Here is a 15009-nt window from a genome sequence, read left to right as displayed (position 1 = left end):
TGGTCCTCTAACGACCTTTAATCCTTCAATACCTCTTAAATGAATATCCGTTCCTTAAAACTATAACTCCTTCACTTACCCAAACGACCTGATAAATGTCGTCATGCTTCCACACTCACCACTTGATCCTGCTATCCATAATCATAACTTATTATGCTAACATCATTCAAATTTTATCACATGGTCATTATGTCCGCAACCTCCTAATCAACATCAATCGATCACCAACTTATGACCAACCTTAACACCCTACACAACCCATAATTCCTTTACTTCAAGATCACTCTTATATTATACCTCAATGGTCTTAACCCGAAACTCATCTTCAGGTCTTCATTCTTCTAAGATTCAACTCCTATTGTCACAGCTACAACCGTAAGATCTCTTACTCGTATGTGATTCTCAACTCTCAAGGTCAATCTTAACCTCAAGGTTTCAATCTAGCTTAGTAAATCTCACTTAGTAATCTTAGCATATTTCTTTGGAATCCATATCAACAACCTCAAGTATTCAACTTATGCTAAAACTTTCTTTCTCCAACTTAATCATTAATTCAACACTTTTCAAGCGAAAATTCATCTCTTAAGACTATAATGTCTCCACATATTAATCCAACGCTTAGCAAAACTTATTCCTCGAACTCGACTATAACAATCTAGTTCAGAGTTAATTCTTCTCAATCTCGCTACCATCAAGCTATCATCTAAAACCTGATTACATTCAACTTATTTAGTCTCTAACAATTCCACTCAGTAATCACATAACCTATGACTTCATAACTTCCGAGAAACTACTTAATACTTTTCCGGCATTAAACCTCTTGACTTAGTCTACCTCTACTTGGAGTAATCACACGAACTAACCAATCAATGTCTATACGACACTCATCGAATTCCAAAGATTTAAATCTTAATCTTTCACAATCAAGTGCTTAACACGAACTTTCCTCCCAAATCCGACTAATCCTCAATCAATTCAAATTCATCTTACACATCCTTCTATCAAAGTCCATAACCAGCTGTGATTCCGAATATCACCCCCTCAATATTAGGTTGATCAGGCCTAATACATCGAAGGTGGAAATTTAGAAAAACCCACTGGAACAGTCAATGAGTTCCTATCATCCAGTAGTCACAATTATCCCGACATCCAATCCTTAACGGTCCCGCTACGGAACTACGCACCCTCAACATAACGCGTATACTACCCATAAGGAATCTCTCTAAGTTTCGTTCTCCAGCTACTAGCTTCCTTATAATCGCATCGGTGGAAGACTACTTTCTAGACTTAGTGTGCCATTCCCAACCTCGTATAACTTCTATAGTTAAAACACGAGCGGCAGTCAAATAAATTCTTAGTAGGTGTAATAACTGTAAGGTCAAAGCTCAAACAGTATAACTAAGTTAGGTGTGTTGCACATTCTACGAGAGTAATGATGAGCATGTTGTACTAGAATGAGAAAGAATAGTTAGAAGGTTACCATCGTTCTTGCACTCACCTATGGCTAACCCCTCAGCTCCTTCACCGTCCATGATATAAACCCTTCCTCTAGCAGCAGGGCGCTTTCCCCTTGCAGCATTGATAGACGGCTCCGCCTTGGGTGCCCTACACTGACTGGCGTTGTGCCCCGGTTGGTTGCAGTTGAAACACTTGGGCCTCGGTTCTGAGCACGCACTTGCATAGTGTCCCAACTTTCCACACCTGAAGCATTTCACATCTTGGATTGCAATCTGGTTTCCCGTTCCTCCAGCAGCAGCCGTAACCATAGGCTTGTACGATCCTGGGATGAACCTTTCCCCCACAGGACGCTGATAAGGCTTCTTCATCTGAAACTTTCCTTTTCCTTGATAGCTCCGGGAACTCGACCTCATTGGTCCCCCAGTTCCAGCCCGGTCCATCCTCCTATTCTTCATCAGTTCCACCTCGGTGGCCTTCTCAACCAAAGCTTGAAACCTCATAATCCCCAACGGTCTCACTGAGTTCTCAATGTCAGCTCTCAGTCCCCTCACAAAGCGCTTGCACATATAGGGTTCATCAACCTGATCACGGAAAAACCGGAAGTGCTTGGCCAAAGATTCCAACTTAGCAGCATATTCCGGAATAGTCATGCTCCCTTGACGAAGAGTCAGAAACTGCGACTCACGCTCGTCACGAGCACTATCAGGAAAATACTTCTCCAGAAAGGCGGCACGAAAAGAATCCCAGTTCACCTCAACATGGTTTGCCTCCATCATCCCTCTGGTGCCCCTCCACCAGTACTCAGCATCGCCCAGTAGTAGATAAGTTGCCAGGCCCACCTTAGCCCCTTCACTAGTCTGTAGTACTTCGAAAATCTTCTCTATCTCTTGGATCCAGAGATCCGCCTCGTCCGGGTCAGTCCCACCCGTGAACTTGGGTGGATCCTGCCTTCTAAAATCATTCAGTCCCCTGTTCTGGTCCAGGGCTGCTTCTCTCTGAAGCCGGTGTAGCTCACGTGCATCCTCAGCAGCACGCCTATGTGCATTGTCATTCGTTTGTACAGTCATTGCTTGGACCAAAGTGGCCACCATCTCTGCAAGTTGGTTCGCGTTCACCATGTTCTGTATTCGTTTAGCAAACAGTCAGTACCCATCATAAGATAGTATTATGCATAACTATACAATATGATTAGGTAGCAACTTCAATCAATTAAAGCGAAGATCGCTTGGCAGACAATCAATTTTTACTCTTTGCAGAGTCACACAACCTAGCACAGAAGACCTATTCCCCAAAGACTCCCGAAAGACTCGACAAGCTCTGATACCACAATGTAACACCCCGACTTTCAGGTGTCACTTTAGTAACCAAAAATAAACCTTCGCGGAAAAACAGGTAAATTTTTTTTTTTGATTGTTTCCTTTTAATAAAAGCAATAAAGAAATAAAAACAAAGCCCAACAACTAAACTAACCGATAAACAACATATACAAAGGTACAGCCTCAGCTGCACTTCCACGTCACGCACACTTGCAGTGACTCCAAAGTAACATGCTCGTAGGCGAATATATACAAACCAAAACTGTACGCAAAAGCATCAAATATACCACTATCCAAGAGAAAGTCGGCCTCAACCCAAGACCCCTATAGTCCGACAGACTCTCTGTGATCCCTCCGTAAGAGAACCACACAAAAAGCCATGCATCGGGAACCTACCCTGTCCCAAAAGCAAAACGAATCAGAGCTATTACAGTAACAACCAACTCCAAAAGACTCTAACCACCCATACCCCACACTACTATCATCGACCCTCCCTCGATCAGGCATGAAGTCCGGGTCCTCGTCGAAAGCTTCAGTAATAGTCGTTCCGCTCCGGGTCTTACCCGCACAACGAATCATCACGAACCGGCTGACAGACGCCTGGCAGCAGGCCGACCGCCCAAACACAAACATACAAACAAAGCCAAGGCGCTAGGGTCAACTTACAGAATACAATAGATATACAATCAACTTGTGATAAAGGGGATATATACATATGTTGTATATATATACATATAAGTTATGTATTGCCTACCCTAAGGTATATACATAGCATGTTCTCGAATCTCCTACACAGTTCAATCATTAATATCTAACGATGTTCATCAACATCAAATCATCATAATCTCAACATATGAAGTTAGGTGATAAGGTTAGTCAAACATTGTATCGTCCTCCCAACACACACGTATCCAACTAAACCAATGTTCCCTGTCGTTGCCCTAGGGTAAACGACGATGAAATCTCACGCTTCCATGAAGTCTCACGCTTCAATGGGGTCTTACGCTTTCACGAAGTCTCACGTTTCAGTGAAATCTCACACATTCACGAAGTCTCACGCTTCAGTGAAGTTTCGCGCCTTCACGAAGTCTCACGCTTAAGTGAAGTTGCACGCCTCCGCAAAGTCTCCCGCTTCAGCAAAGGTGTACGCCTCCGCAAAGTCTCCCGTTTCAGCGAAGGTTCCCGTCTCCACGAGGTCTCCCGCCTCAGTGAAGTTTCTGCTTTCCCGAAGTCTCACGCCTCAGTGAAGCTTACTCACTTTCACGAAGTCTCACGCTTCAGTGAAGTTCCATGCTTTCACGAAGTCTCACGCCTCAGTGAAGCTTCCCGGCTCATCCTTTGGATGGCTAAATAAACTGCTCAACGAGCGAAGGAGTACCAATGTACTTGGAAACTTATAGTTCCCCCGGCTTATCCTTTAGATAGCCAAACAACAAACTGCTCCGACCCAAACTCAAAACAACCCAAGAGTTAGTGTCGGTCAATACAACACAACTCCATAACACTTCCCCAAGAGTACTAACGTACTCGGTGACTTTCAATCATCACCATAGCTCACCTTAGTGGCTTTCCCAATTCCGATAACTCTCCAAACCCACAACAAAGGTCGACTTTTCCCCCGCCTTTCGTAAATATTTTTCCCCTTCAGTTCTCCTATGCTTAAACGTTAATAAAAATGATTTCAATTCAAATTAGTCAAATTATGAGTTTATTTCTCAAAGTCTAAGTTTCCCAAGTCTTTATTTTTCGAAAGCTCTATCATTCTAAGTTTCCAAAAATCAACCACCCAAAATACATTTCCCGGGGAAAGTCTAGGAATTCCAACGAATCCCAACAAATGGCTAAGTCTCAAACCCCACATTTGGACTTGCCTAGGTTTGTTCATCCAACCCGAAATGTCAAAGATCACCGGATCAATGAACCTCCACTCCGAAGTTGCGTCAAAACGCTCAATTCAACACATCATCAATATCATAAGTTATGAAAACAATCATAACAATAAATCATCATCATAAACAACATCAGATAAAGCATAAGTCGAATTTATCGACGCCTATCATGCAATCATAGCTAAATATAGCAAGTTGCCCTAACCTCGAGCTGTTCCAGCTTCGCAAACAAAGTTCTCCTCAAACAATTGCTCTGAGTATTCCAAAGTTCCTTCAACTGAACCTCGGAGGAAAACAAAGCAGAAACCAAACAAAATCGATTAGTTCGATCGCAAAACAATACATAAACGATAGACAAAGCATTAAAGCTTCAGAATACGACAATCGGGTACGAAAGGACAAGTTTTCGAAAACGAAAAACTCCCCCCTAAAGGTAATAACCCACGGCCTCAAAGGAAAAAGGGCTTCGACTCTTTTTCTTCGATCAAATCAATTCACAAGGTAGTTTTAGGGTAAAACTAAGGCAAAGAAACTGTCAGAACAATTTTCGGACAATCGGGCCGAAATACGACTATCCAGGGACATTTTGGTCCAAAATAAAGGCTCAAAACTTCAAAGTTATCAGTTCTGAAAACAAATTTGACAGCAACGATCCTCATGACATCCGTGACAACAAATCCTAAAGGCACGAAGTCAGATTAAGTCTTTTCGACAATAAAGTTTCGAAATGTGAGCAAAAAGGGTTTTGAAACAGTTTTTCAGATCCTGGACAACTGGATCACAATCGGCGATTACTGACAGAGGTTTTAGGCTCATGGGAACCTAGAGAACATAACCCAAGCAAGAAATCGAAGAAAACGGACAATTTTAGAAAAAGCTCAAAACTTAGAGCACAGAAACGACGTCAGAAACGCAACAGAAACAACAATCAGAGATAGGATTCGTGTTAGTTACCTCGATACCTAGAAGTAGGGACGAACTACGCGAAGATTGGTCAAGTTTTCGCGAAAATCTCCTCCCCCCTTGCTCTCCACGAATTTGGGCCACTAATGGAGGAAAATGGAAGATATTTTGCTTTTTCGCCTATTTATAGGCGGGCGAAATCGCGGGAAAATGAAAATTTCGCGATTCCGATTTTTGCAGCACGATCACCGTGGAATTCTAAAAGAGATTCTGGCGTCAGAATTCCAGAACTCAAAACAAATATCTAAGATTTAGGAAAAACGATATCCAAAACGCCAAAAGCGGTGTAAGTTAGTCTGTCCCGAAAAACTACTTTTTGCTGTGATGCTCAGACGACAAAACTTCCAACAGAAGAAAGATTGGAAATGTCGAAACAAGTCTGGCAACACGGACAGAATCTTCGTTAGAAGTCCCGAATAGAAAAAGTCTTCATCCTTCGCTCAAAACTAAGGTTTCGAAGCAAAGAAATTAGCGTCGGCGGACATCCGAAAAGTAAATACTATCGTGCGTACAGTCCAGAGTTCCGAAATGAAATGCTGGTCGAAGGAAAAATAAAGAGAATCTTTAAATTTTCCAAGAATTCGAAATATCGCCTAAACATTGCTTTAAAAGCGAAATAGCCTATTCTGGACACGCTCGCCATAAGGCAGGTGTGCAGACAACTCGCACTAATTCCTACAGCGACTACGCAACATACCTCAAGCAATTCCTGAACTTTCTTCTTCATTGATCTTTCTCAAACAACAAACTCCTGTCACGCTTACACTGATTCCACGCGTGAGTCGGAAATTAACTTGTTCCGAAAATCCGGGTCTTACACTTATGTTATGTTTTTAATACCTAATTTTAGTCTAATCATATTAATTTAGATATTTGTAAGTTGTTTAAATTTGTCTAACAATGAATCCTATCTAGTTTCTAGTATTATGGAGTGTTTATCTTTTCATCATTTTTTTTATGTAATGACTTTGTTTTTTTGTTCGCCGCTCTAACAACTCTGTTGTAGATTATCTTCTTAGGAGGGCCTCTATGTACGCCGGTTTGGTGTGGGTGGAGGAAGTCCCTACCGATGCACTATCGTTTGTTTCTGCGGATTATTTAGCGTCTATGCCGGTCCAAGCTTAATTGAATTGAAGTTTCTTAAAAAAAAAACAATGAAACCAAAGTATATTGTTATATAGTATTTTTTTTTGGTTACATATTGTTATATAGTATACTTTGAATATGAAATTATCTTGTAAAATAGAAAAATGAATTAAAATTTAAAAGAGAGGTGCAAGCAACCCTCATTCGACCGTTGAGTTAGGGTGAGAAGCTTCGCGCATTGATCCCTTGAGCTATAAAAGAGAAAGGGCGCTCTCAACTGCCTCTTCCCCGCGTCATTCTCATTCATTCGTTCATTCATTGCAATCACTGAGAAAGAAAAAGAGAGAAAGTGCAGTGTTTGTTTTCTATTTTCCATTGAAAGAAAGAGTGATCAGTTCCGAATTCATGGCTTCAAGACCCAACATCGTTCCTCAACAGGGCAAAGGTACTACATTTATGTCTTCTTGTTCCTGATGAATCATCATCGTACATGTTTTGTTTTGTTTCTCTGCACTCAATCTTGTTCTTGTCTGTTCCATTCTTTCTTTCCAATTTTGTCCAAACATTGGAACTTTATCCTTAACATTCCATCACCCACGACCAAGAAAAGGGTTTTTCTTTTCTTTTCTTTTCTTTTCTTGTGATTCGGTAATTTTGAGTTGTAATGGGGTTTTCTAACTATTGGAATGTTATCTAATGGTGTGACAGAGGAAAGGAATCGGGTGATACTCGGTGATATTGGAAACTTGGAAGCTGCAAGAGAAGTTGAGATCAAGACCAATTTCTGTGACCAACCACTCACCAATGCGCAAGCTGCCACTGAAAGTAACAAGGTAAAATATTGCTTATTTTGGGTCTCTTTGTGTCTGCTTATATGTGATGTTTTGAAAAGATGAAATTGATTATATCACAAAATAAGCAATGGATTGTTTGATTTAATTTCGTGTTAGAAGGTTTTGATTGTTATCTGTTTTTATATTTTTGTTAATTTTAGAAACATGCTTGTCCTAATTTGGATGGAATCAAGGTAGATGATTAAGACAAAAGTAGGAATAATAATAGAAGAACCTCTAGAAGAACCTCTATACATATGTCTCAGAAGAATTTTTGTTATCTTTTTCTTCTGTGTATACAAGTTTTGGTGATTGATTTTGTATCTCAGGTTGCATGTGGTCTAACTAAGAAACCGAATGAGCAAATTGTTGACAATATTGATGCTGGTGATGTTGACAATGAGCTTGCTGTTGTGGAATATATTGAAGATATATACAATTTTTATAGGAGGGTTGAGGTAACTATCTATCTATATATCAATCGTGATTTATGATGTTGTATTGATCTAGTGTTGTATCTTATGATGTAAAATTGACATTGATTCTAATAATGCAGAATGAGAGGCGTCCCAATGCCTCCTACATGGAGTCACAACCTGAGATAGATCAGACAATGAGAGCTATACTTGTTGATTGGGTGATTGAAGTTCATGTTCACTTGACCAGGTTTCATTTTTCAATTGAAACCCTCTACCTCACCATTAACATAATTGATCGGTTCCTATCACTCATTACTGTTCCAATGAGGGAATTGCAATTGGTTGGTGTCACTGCCATGCTCATGGCATCCAAGTATGAGAACAACTCGAAGGCCCCTGATGTTAACTTCTTCGTCGAGCTCTCAGATGAAACTTGTTCTCATGAACAGATACTTAGCATGGAGAAAATCATACTGAAAAAGCTGGAATGGAACTTGAGTGTGCCTACACCATTTGTTTTCCTAGTTCGCTTTATCAAGGCCTCCTCAATTCGAGATCCGGACGAGGCAGTAGAAAACATGGCACATTTTCTTTGTGAGCTGGGAATGATGCATTATGCCACCTTGCAGTATTGTCCATCAATGATTGCTTCCTCAGCAGTGTTTGCAGCTAGATGCACTCTCAACAAGAGCCCTTCTTGGAATCACACACTTGAGATGCACACTGGTTACTCACAACAACAACTTATGGATTGTGCTACACTCTTGGTGAGCTTCCATTGCAGGGCTAGGAATGGAAAGCATAAGGCTGTGTTGTACAACAAGTACTCTAATCCTGAGAGAGGGGCTGTTGTAATGCTTCCACCAGCTCAAAATCTAGTTTTGTAGTGTATATGGCAGTTCAGTTCTTATTTTTTCTTCTTGGAATGCAGAGAGAGGAGCTGTTGTAATGCTTCCACCAGCTGAAAATTATCTCATTATCTACTCTTATTTTTTTTCTCTTTCTTTGTTTTTATTATTTTCTCACACTTTTCTTTTCTCTACCTAACATACCCTAAGTTCTTGAAGTTTTCATTTTTCATTTGATGGGTTTAAAGGTTCTTGCTTCTTGAAATCTGTATTTGCTAGGCTGAATGCTCTTATTTACATTAAGGTTTTAAAATTTGTCATAGTTTAATTGAATTGAGGATAATTAGGTTAGCAGTCTGGAGTTACATTTAGTGTTAAGTTAAGTTAGTATTAATGAATCAGACATGATGTGAAAATAAAAAGAAAATAGCGTAAGTGAAAAATAGAATCCAAACTCACCTTCATTAAACACGTGCTAGTGCCACATAATAACAACTATGCTATTAACAAAGTCGTCGAAACTCAGCCTCCGACCAAGGCATTTATTCCTTGTTAAAGTTAAATACTTCTGCAGATTGAGAGACGTGGACTCCCTTTGACACCAGAATCATTGGCCACTCTTCCACCCTTTGCTTTCATTTCCTTCAACACTGATGATGCTATTGAAGGAAGTTGTAAGCCTGAAGTAGCTAAAACTGGTTTGGGCTCATCTGCAGCAATGACAACAGCTGTAGTTGCTGCTTTACTTCACTACCTTGGTGTCGTAGAGCTTTCCTCTACGAAAGATCATGAGAACAGGAAGGACATTGTAGATCTTGATATGGTGCATAAAATAGCTCAAACTGCACATTGTATTGCACAGGGGAAAGTAGGTAGTGGGTTTGATGTTAGCTCAGCTGTGTATGGCAGTCATCGTTATGTGCGGTTTTCACCAGAAGTGATTTCTTCTGCTCAGGTCTGCACACTTGATTCCTCTTATCATTTGTCTTGTGTGTCAATCTACAATATTACGATTCTTGCTGATTCAAGTCTGTCACATAAACATACAAAATAAAGAGATACAGGATTTAACTTACTATGCAAGTGTTCTGAATGGAAATGGTGTAATGCATCCTCCCTGGTTTCTTTGAACCATGTTTAGCTTCCATCTTGAGATCAATATTATCTGTGAATTCTTGAAATACTCGTGAGAGATATGTCTGTATATTATGTAGTCATCCCTGTGCATGCATTCAATCTATTTCCTCAAACTTGTAAATTTGGTACAATGTTCCATCCATAGGTATTTTTTAGTTGGAGTAAAACAAACCCCAAGGTAACTAATTATTGATTTAGCCTAATAATTTTACCTGTTGTCGTTGACGACATGCTGCTGGTTGTTGACCACATGCTGTTCTTGGAATTATTAGAATGTTCCAGAAACATTTGTAGGTTGCAGCTCAAGTAGTGCCCTTGCCCGAAGTTATCACTAACATTCTAAAAGGAAACTGGGTTCATGACAGGACCGAGTTCTCTTTACCACCTTTGATGACTCTTGTAAGCAACTTCAATTTTTGCATCTGTTGGGATATGTTCACATGTCTTGTAATTATGGCTATGGGCACTTACTTCCTCTCTGCCTCTCTTCCCTCAATATTTCGAAGGGATGGGTGGTGGGATGTACCTAATTCTATAGTTGTACTTGCAATTTCTATGCAAAACCTTATTTTAACGGTTAAGAAAAAAATATGTATGCTCATGAGTTAGGCTCTTCTCCTCTTAACATTTGTTAGGACTTTTCAAAAAATTTAGGCTTTTGTTCCATGAAAGGCTTTTCGTATCCACAGTTTGGACTCCCGGTTACCATGCCTTATGATGTCTAAGATCTTGCCTTTTATTGAACTTTTTATTGTTTAGCTTTAGACTTTTTTGGTTGAATACTTGGTTTGTTGTCCAGTATCCAGTGCACTGCCAACTACTCAGCCTAATGTGATATTTACAATTCAGGTGGTGTATTCTTGATTATTACAATTGTGTGAAGGAAACAACTAATAACATCAATGGCAGAGGTTTTAGTTCCAAAGGATCAGGCTGTTTGTCTTGATTTAAAGAAAATTATCCATGTGACCATGTGAGATTTGGAGGCTAAGAGCCATTGAAGGCTTATCTATTAGTTCCTTGTTTCTCTGTGTTTTTTTTTATCTTATTGTGATTTTCTATGATTAGTTTATTGTGAATTTGTGAGCAGCAAATGTAAACATTGAAGTGCATTTTAGTTAATGACTTGAGAGGCAGAAGCTTAATGCTTCTTGTGACATAAATTCTTAAAATCAAGTTAATTAATCTAATTGTGTAAGTTACCAGTTTAACTTACAGAAAGCTTGGTGCTTCAATTTTCCAATTATATTCTGATTCTGAGTAGTACAAAGGAGAGCCTTCGTGTAACGGTTAAAGTTGCTAGGCAAGGTAAGGCTGCCTAGTGCCAGAGTTTATTAATAACATGTTCTCTGTTTTCAATATGGGTGAATAGCTCATAAGATTTACTTAAACAGTTACCAACTTTCGAAATCAAAGAAGTTGAACCATATGTTACAAGGTTGAATTTATGTCCGCACCTACATATTCACGACAATCAGTACTGCTTGGCCTCTTTGAAAATTTCGTCCATATGTTACAAGGTTGAATTTATGGATTGGTGGGTTTTTCTTTTAGTTTGCTGGTTTAACCATCTTTTTTCATATTAAAGGAAATGTATTAGTAGGTGTCCCAGGACCTCTTTCTTGCTCTGTATCCTGTTCTGGTTCAGCAACTGACTTATGATATGAATATCTATATTGAACGACTATGGTGTGGAAATTATTCCCATCTCTCTTTCTCTCTCTCTCTCTCTCTCTCTCTCTCTCTCTCTCTCCTGTATCCCCTATATTTCATTTTTCCAAATACTGTTTTAACTTGTTTGACATATGAACTCTCTTGGTTCCCTTATTGATATGCCTTTTATTTTTAGTTATTAGGAGAACCTGGAACTGGTGGATCATCCACACCATCAATGGTGGTGCTGTCAAAAAATGGCAAAATTATGACCCTCAGAAATCCCTAGACACATGGAGAAGATTGTCAGAGGCGAATTCAGCATTGGAATTGCAGCTCCTCGTTAAGCAAATTAGCAAAGGAACAGTGGGATGCATACAAATCTGTGATTGACAGCTGCAGCATTCTCAGATCAGATAAGGTATTTATTTGATATCATTTGTGGTTGTTTAATTCATGGAAGTTAGTCAAAAACTGAATATTTATTATTTTGTTACTAAGGTGTATTGATTGGCAAAGCTCTCCATTGGCCTCAAATAAATTTTAACATTAAATTTGGATGGTAATCCTTAAATTGGATTAGAGTTTGATACTTTTCTTCTCATGTCAGCTCTTCATTAAATAGGACGCCTATCTTGATTAGTATACTTCTCTTATTAGTTTTGATTGGTTTGAAAGACAGACATGCAGCAGTATGTCTGACTAGAGCTACCTTGGAAATGAGTAGAGAAGCTTATTTGCTGCCTGCAGGCGACCTTCACTCTCATTATAGGTTACTAGAATTTAAAATATTCTTGAGAGTCTGATTCTGGCTTGATGTAGTGTTATAAGTTACTTTAAATTTTAACACCCTTGATTGATTTTGTACCTCTTGATTTCCTTCATGCTTTGATATGACCTTATTACCTGAGAGTTTTGAACCTTGTCACTCACAATAGATTCAAACCTGATGATTATGGAATGATAAACATTTCCGGGACCCAACTATAATTGATCAGTTTGGTAACCCTTAGAAATGGAGGCTGAAAAATTCACTGATGGCATTTATGAAAAACTGTTTAAAAGTCATCAGTTAAATTTACGTCCCCATTTTTAAGGGCATACCAAACTGACCTTTTAAGGGGGAAGATTTGAGGGGATACTTTCATGTGGCATGGAGAGGAGATGGAGCAAATAAAATAAGTTGCTTCTCCTACCTTGCTTCTCATGTCCAGAAATTGTATTTGATATTTTTATTATAGGGAAGCGCCCAAGCTGTATAAATCTATGATTCAGTTAACTCCAAACGAAGTTCTATAGCTATTGCAGGCCTGGGTTTCAGTTTCAGGCTGTGAACTTTTTAAGTACATGTGATTTTATTTTCTTGGGACTGCTCTTTCTTGCTGTCAAGTTTTAATAATCTTTGATATATTGTGACATTTCTTCTTGCTGATCTTCTTTTGTGTTGATGCTTGGAATTCAAATTGCATAATCAGTGGATAGAACAAACTTCTGAACCTGTAAAGGAAGCAATTATTAAAGCACTGCTGGGTGCAAGAGATGCCATGCTGGGAATTAGATATCACATGCGCCTGATGGGCGCGGCTTCAGGGGTTCCAGTAAGTTCATTTCACTGATTCAGCACTTATTTGTATAGTTCTCTGTTTGTATGATGTCGATATTGCCTATGAAAATGCATGTCCAGTAGACTGTGTTACCCTTAAGAAATTTCTTTTTGTTGAAATTTAGTGATTTTGCTTCATACGTTATCTCCTGGTGAGGTACTAATTTCTTATCTTCCTACCATAAAAGTATAATATAGAACCATTCGTGTGGCTTCCACAAACAAGTTAAGCTTTTTGATAGTTGGTTCATTATATACTATCAGTCTATTGGAGCCTCTATGGCTATATGGTCTAGAGGTAAGATACGAATTAAATTGTGTTTATGGAACTTAAATGCTGTATTTACATGGTATTCGGATTTTATAATCTCATTAAGTGTAGTCAGGTTTGCTTTCCGGAGTGATTAATCATTTAAAAGTTTAACAATTTATGAGTTCAGCAGTCTCTTGACTTGTAAAGTATACAGATTGAACCTGAAACACAAACACAACTTCTGGATGCTACAATGAACTTGGAAGGAGTATTATTGGCTGGAGTTCCACGGGCAGGAGGATATGATGCAGCCTTTGCTGTTACTCTGGGAGATTCGAGCAGCAATGTTCTTGCCATGTTAGTTAAAGAAGATCCTTGTGGCGTTTCTTTAGAAAGTGCTGACCCAAGAACCAATGAAATCACATCAGCAGTGTCTTCAATTCATAATGAATAAGCTCATCTCCATCAATTACATATTGTAATCTGTGGAATATAGCTTCTAGACTAGGTATTTGTTTCTCTCCAGTTTGCAGTAAAAAAATGAAGGGTTGATTGAAAATAATCTTATTATGTGTATTAGACTTTTGTGAAGCCGATTGTGCTGCCTGGGTTTCTAAATGAGCAGCAAATTCTTTTAATCTCCTACTTCCTAGAATAAAACGATTGTTATCACTTATCATCAAAGTTTCCCCCTTTGTTGGAAAATTATTTCTCAAACAAAAAAGAATGAAGGAAATAGAATAATTTTTTTTCGCCTCTAGTTAATTTTGCAACAAATCTAATGATTATATAACCTCTCACTTCAGAGAAAACAATTCAAAAGTAATTTTGCTGTAACCTTGTGGAAATGGGGCGTAAGATGAATTCGCACAATTCTGCACATAAGAAAAGATCATGGTACTTACTATCAGTAGTATACAATTCTCTTGCCTGACAATTCAGAAGATATAGAGATAAAGCCATTCAACATCATGCCATAGTGCTATACAATTTAATACATAATAATGCTCATAAATATGCACACCCTAAATAACATTTAGGAACTCTTCAAAGAGAAAAAGTGGAAAGAAGGCCAACATTGCAATCATGAGACCAGCCATTCAAGTTCTAGCAGCTTGGAAATCATCAAAGAAAATTAACTACAAATGTTCCAAAAAATCCTCACCAAGAAAGCACTCTGCTACTAAATTTCCATAGTACTGAGCATATAGATCATTCTCCCATACTTTAACTACCATTTCACTCACATTGGTTGATCTGAAGAAGACTGGTGGTTGGTGTTTCTGCAATTCCTCATCTTAGTTTCTGGCAAGGAACTACACTCAGGGATCATGCCCTTAACACAACTTGTTTAACCATTCAGATTAGGATATTCATTGTCTACCCTAAAACTGCCACACTCTGCCAGTGCTTTTGCATTGAGCTCCCTACCATATTTCCATACATAGTTCAGACCCACAAGAAGCTCGGTGATTACCTCTTCAGTCTTTTCTTGGTTTGCAAAGTAAAGGGTCTGCACCAGCAGCACATTCGTCCGGGAAACAAAGCTCT

The 15009-nt window shown here is 38.9% G+C and overlaps 1 protein-coding gene and 1 pseudogene across 1 annotated transcript; both read left to right on the top strand.

Moving 5' to 3' along the window:
- Positions 1–6933: 6933 nt before the first annotated feature.
- Positions 6934–9001, top strand: LOC130731991 (G2/mitotic-specific cyclin S13-7-like). The gene is made up of 4 exons (XM_057584137.1): positions 6934–7157; positions 7421–7545; positions 7875–8003; positions 8102–9001. Exons 1-4 carry the CDS (start codon positions 7118–7120, stop codon positions 8849–8851), a joined length of 1044 nt encoding a protein of 347 aa, XP_057440120.1. The 5' UTR covers positions 6934–7117; the 3' UTR covers positions 8852–9001.
- Positions 9002–9048: 47 nt separating this feature from the next.
- LOC130744088 (phosphomevalonate kinase, peroxisomal-like) lies at positions 9049–14049 on the top strand (annotated as a pseudogene).
- The last annotated feature ends 960 nt before the right edge of the window (positions 14050–15009 follow it).

Source organism: Lotus japonicus, chromosome 1 (assembly GCF_012489685.1).
Source record: "Lotus japonicus ecotype B-129 chromosome 1, LjGifu_v1.2".
Lineage (NCBI taxonomy): Eukaryota > Viridiplantae > Streptophyta > Magnoliopsida > Fabales > Fabaceae > Lotus > Lotus japonicus.
The sequence above is the reverse complement of the archived record's forward strand: the minus strand, read 5'-3'. Positions and strand labels throughout refer to the sequence as shown.

Excerpts from the sequence above, each read along its gene's own strand:
- LOC130731991 (XM_057584137.1), top strand. The coding sequence starts at position 7,118 with ATGGCTTCAAGACCCAACATCGTTCCTCAACAGGGCAAAG. Across the intron at positions 7,158-7,420 it reads CGTTCCTCAACAGGGCAAAG|AGGAAAGGAATCGGGTGATA; the intron begins GTACTACATTTA and ends ATGGTGTGACAG. Across the intron at positions 8,004-8,101 it reads ATTTTTATAGGAGGGTTGAG|AATGAGAGGCGTCCCAATGC; the intron begins GTAACTATCTAT and ends CTAATAATGCAG.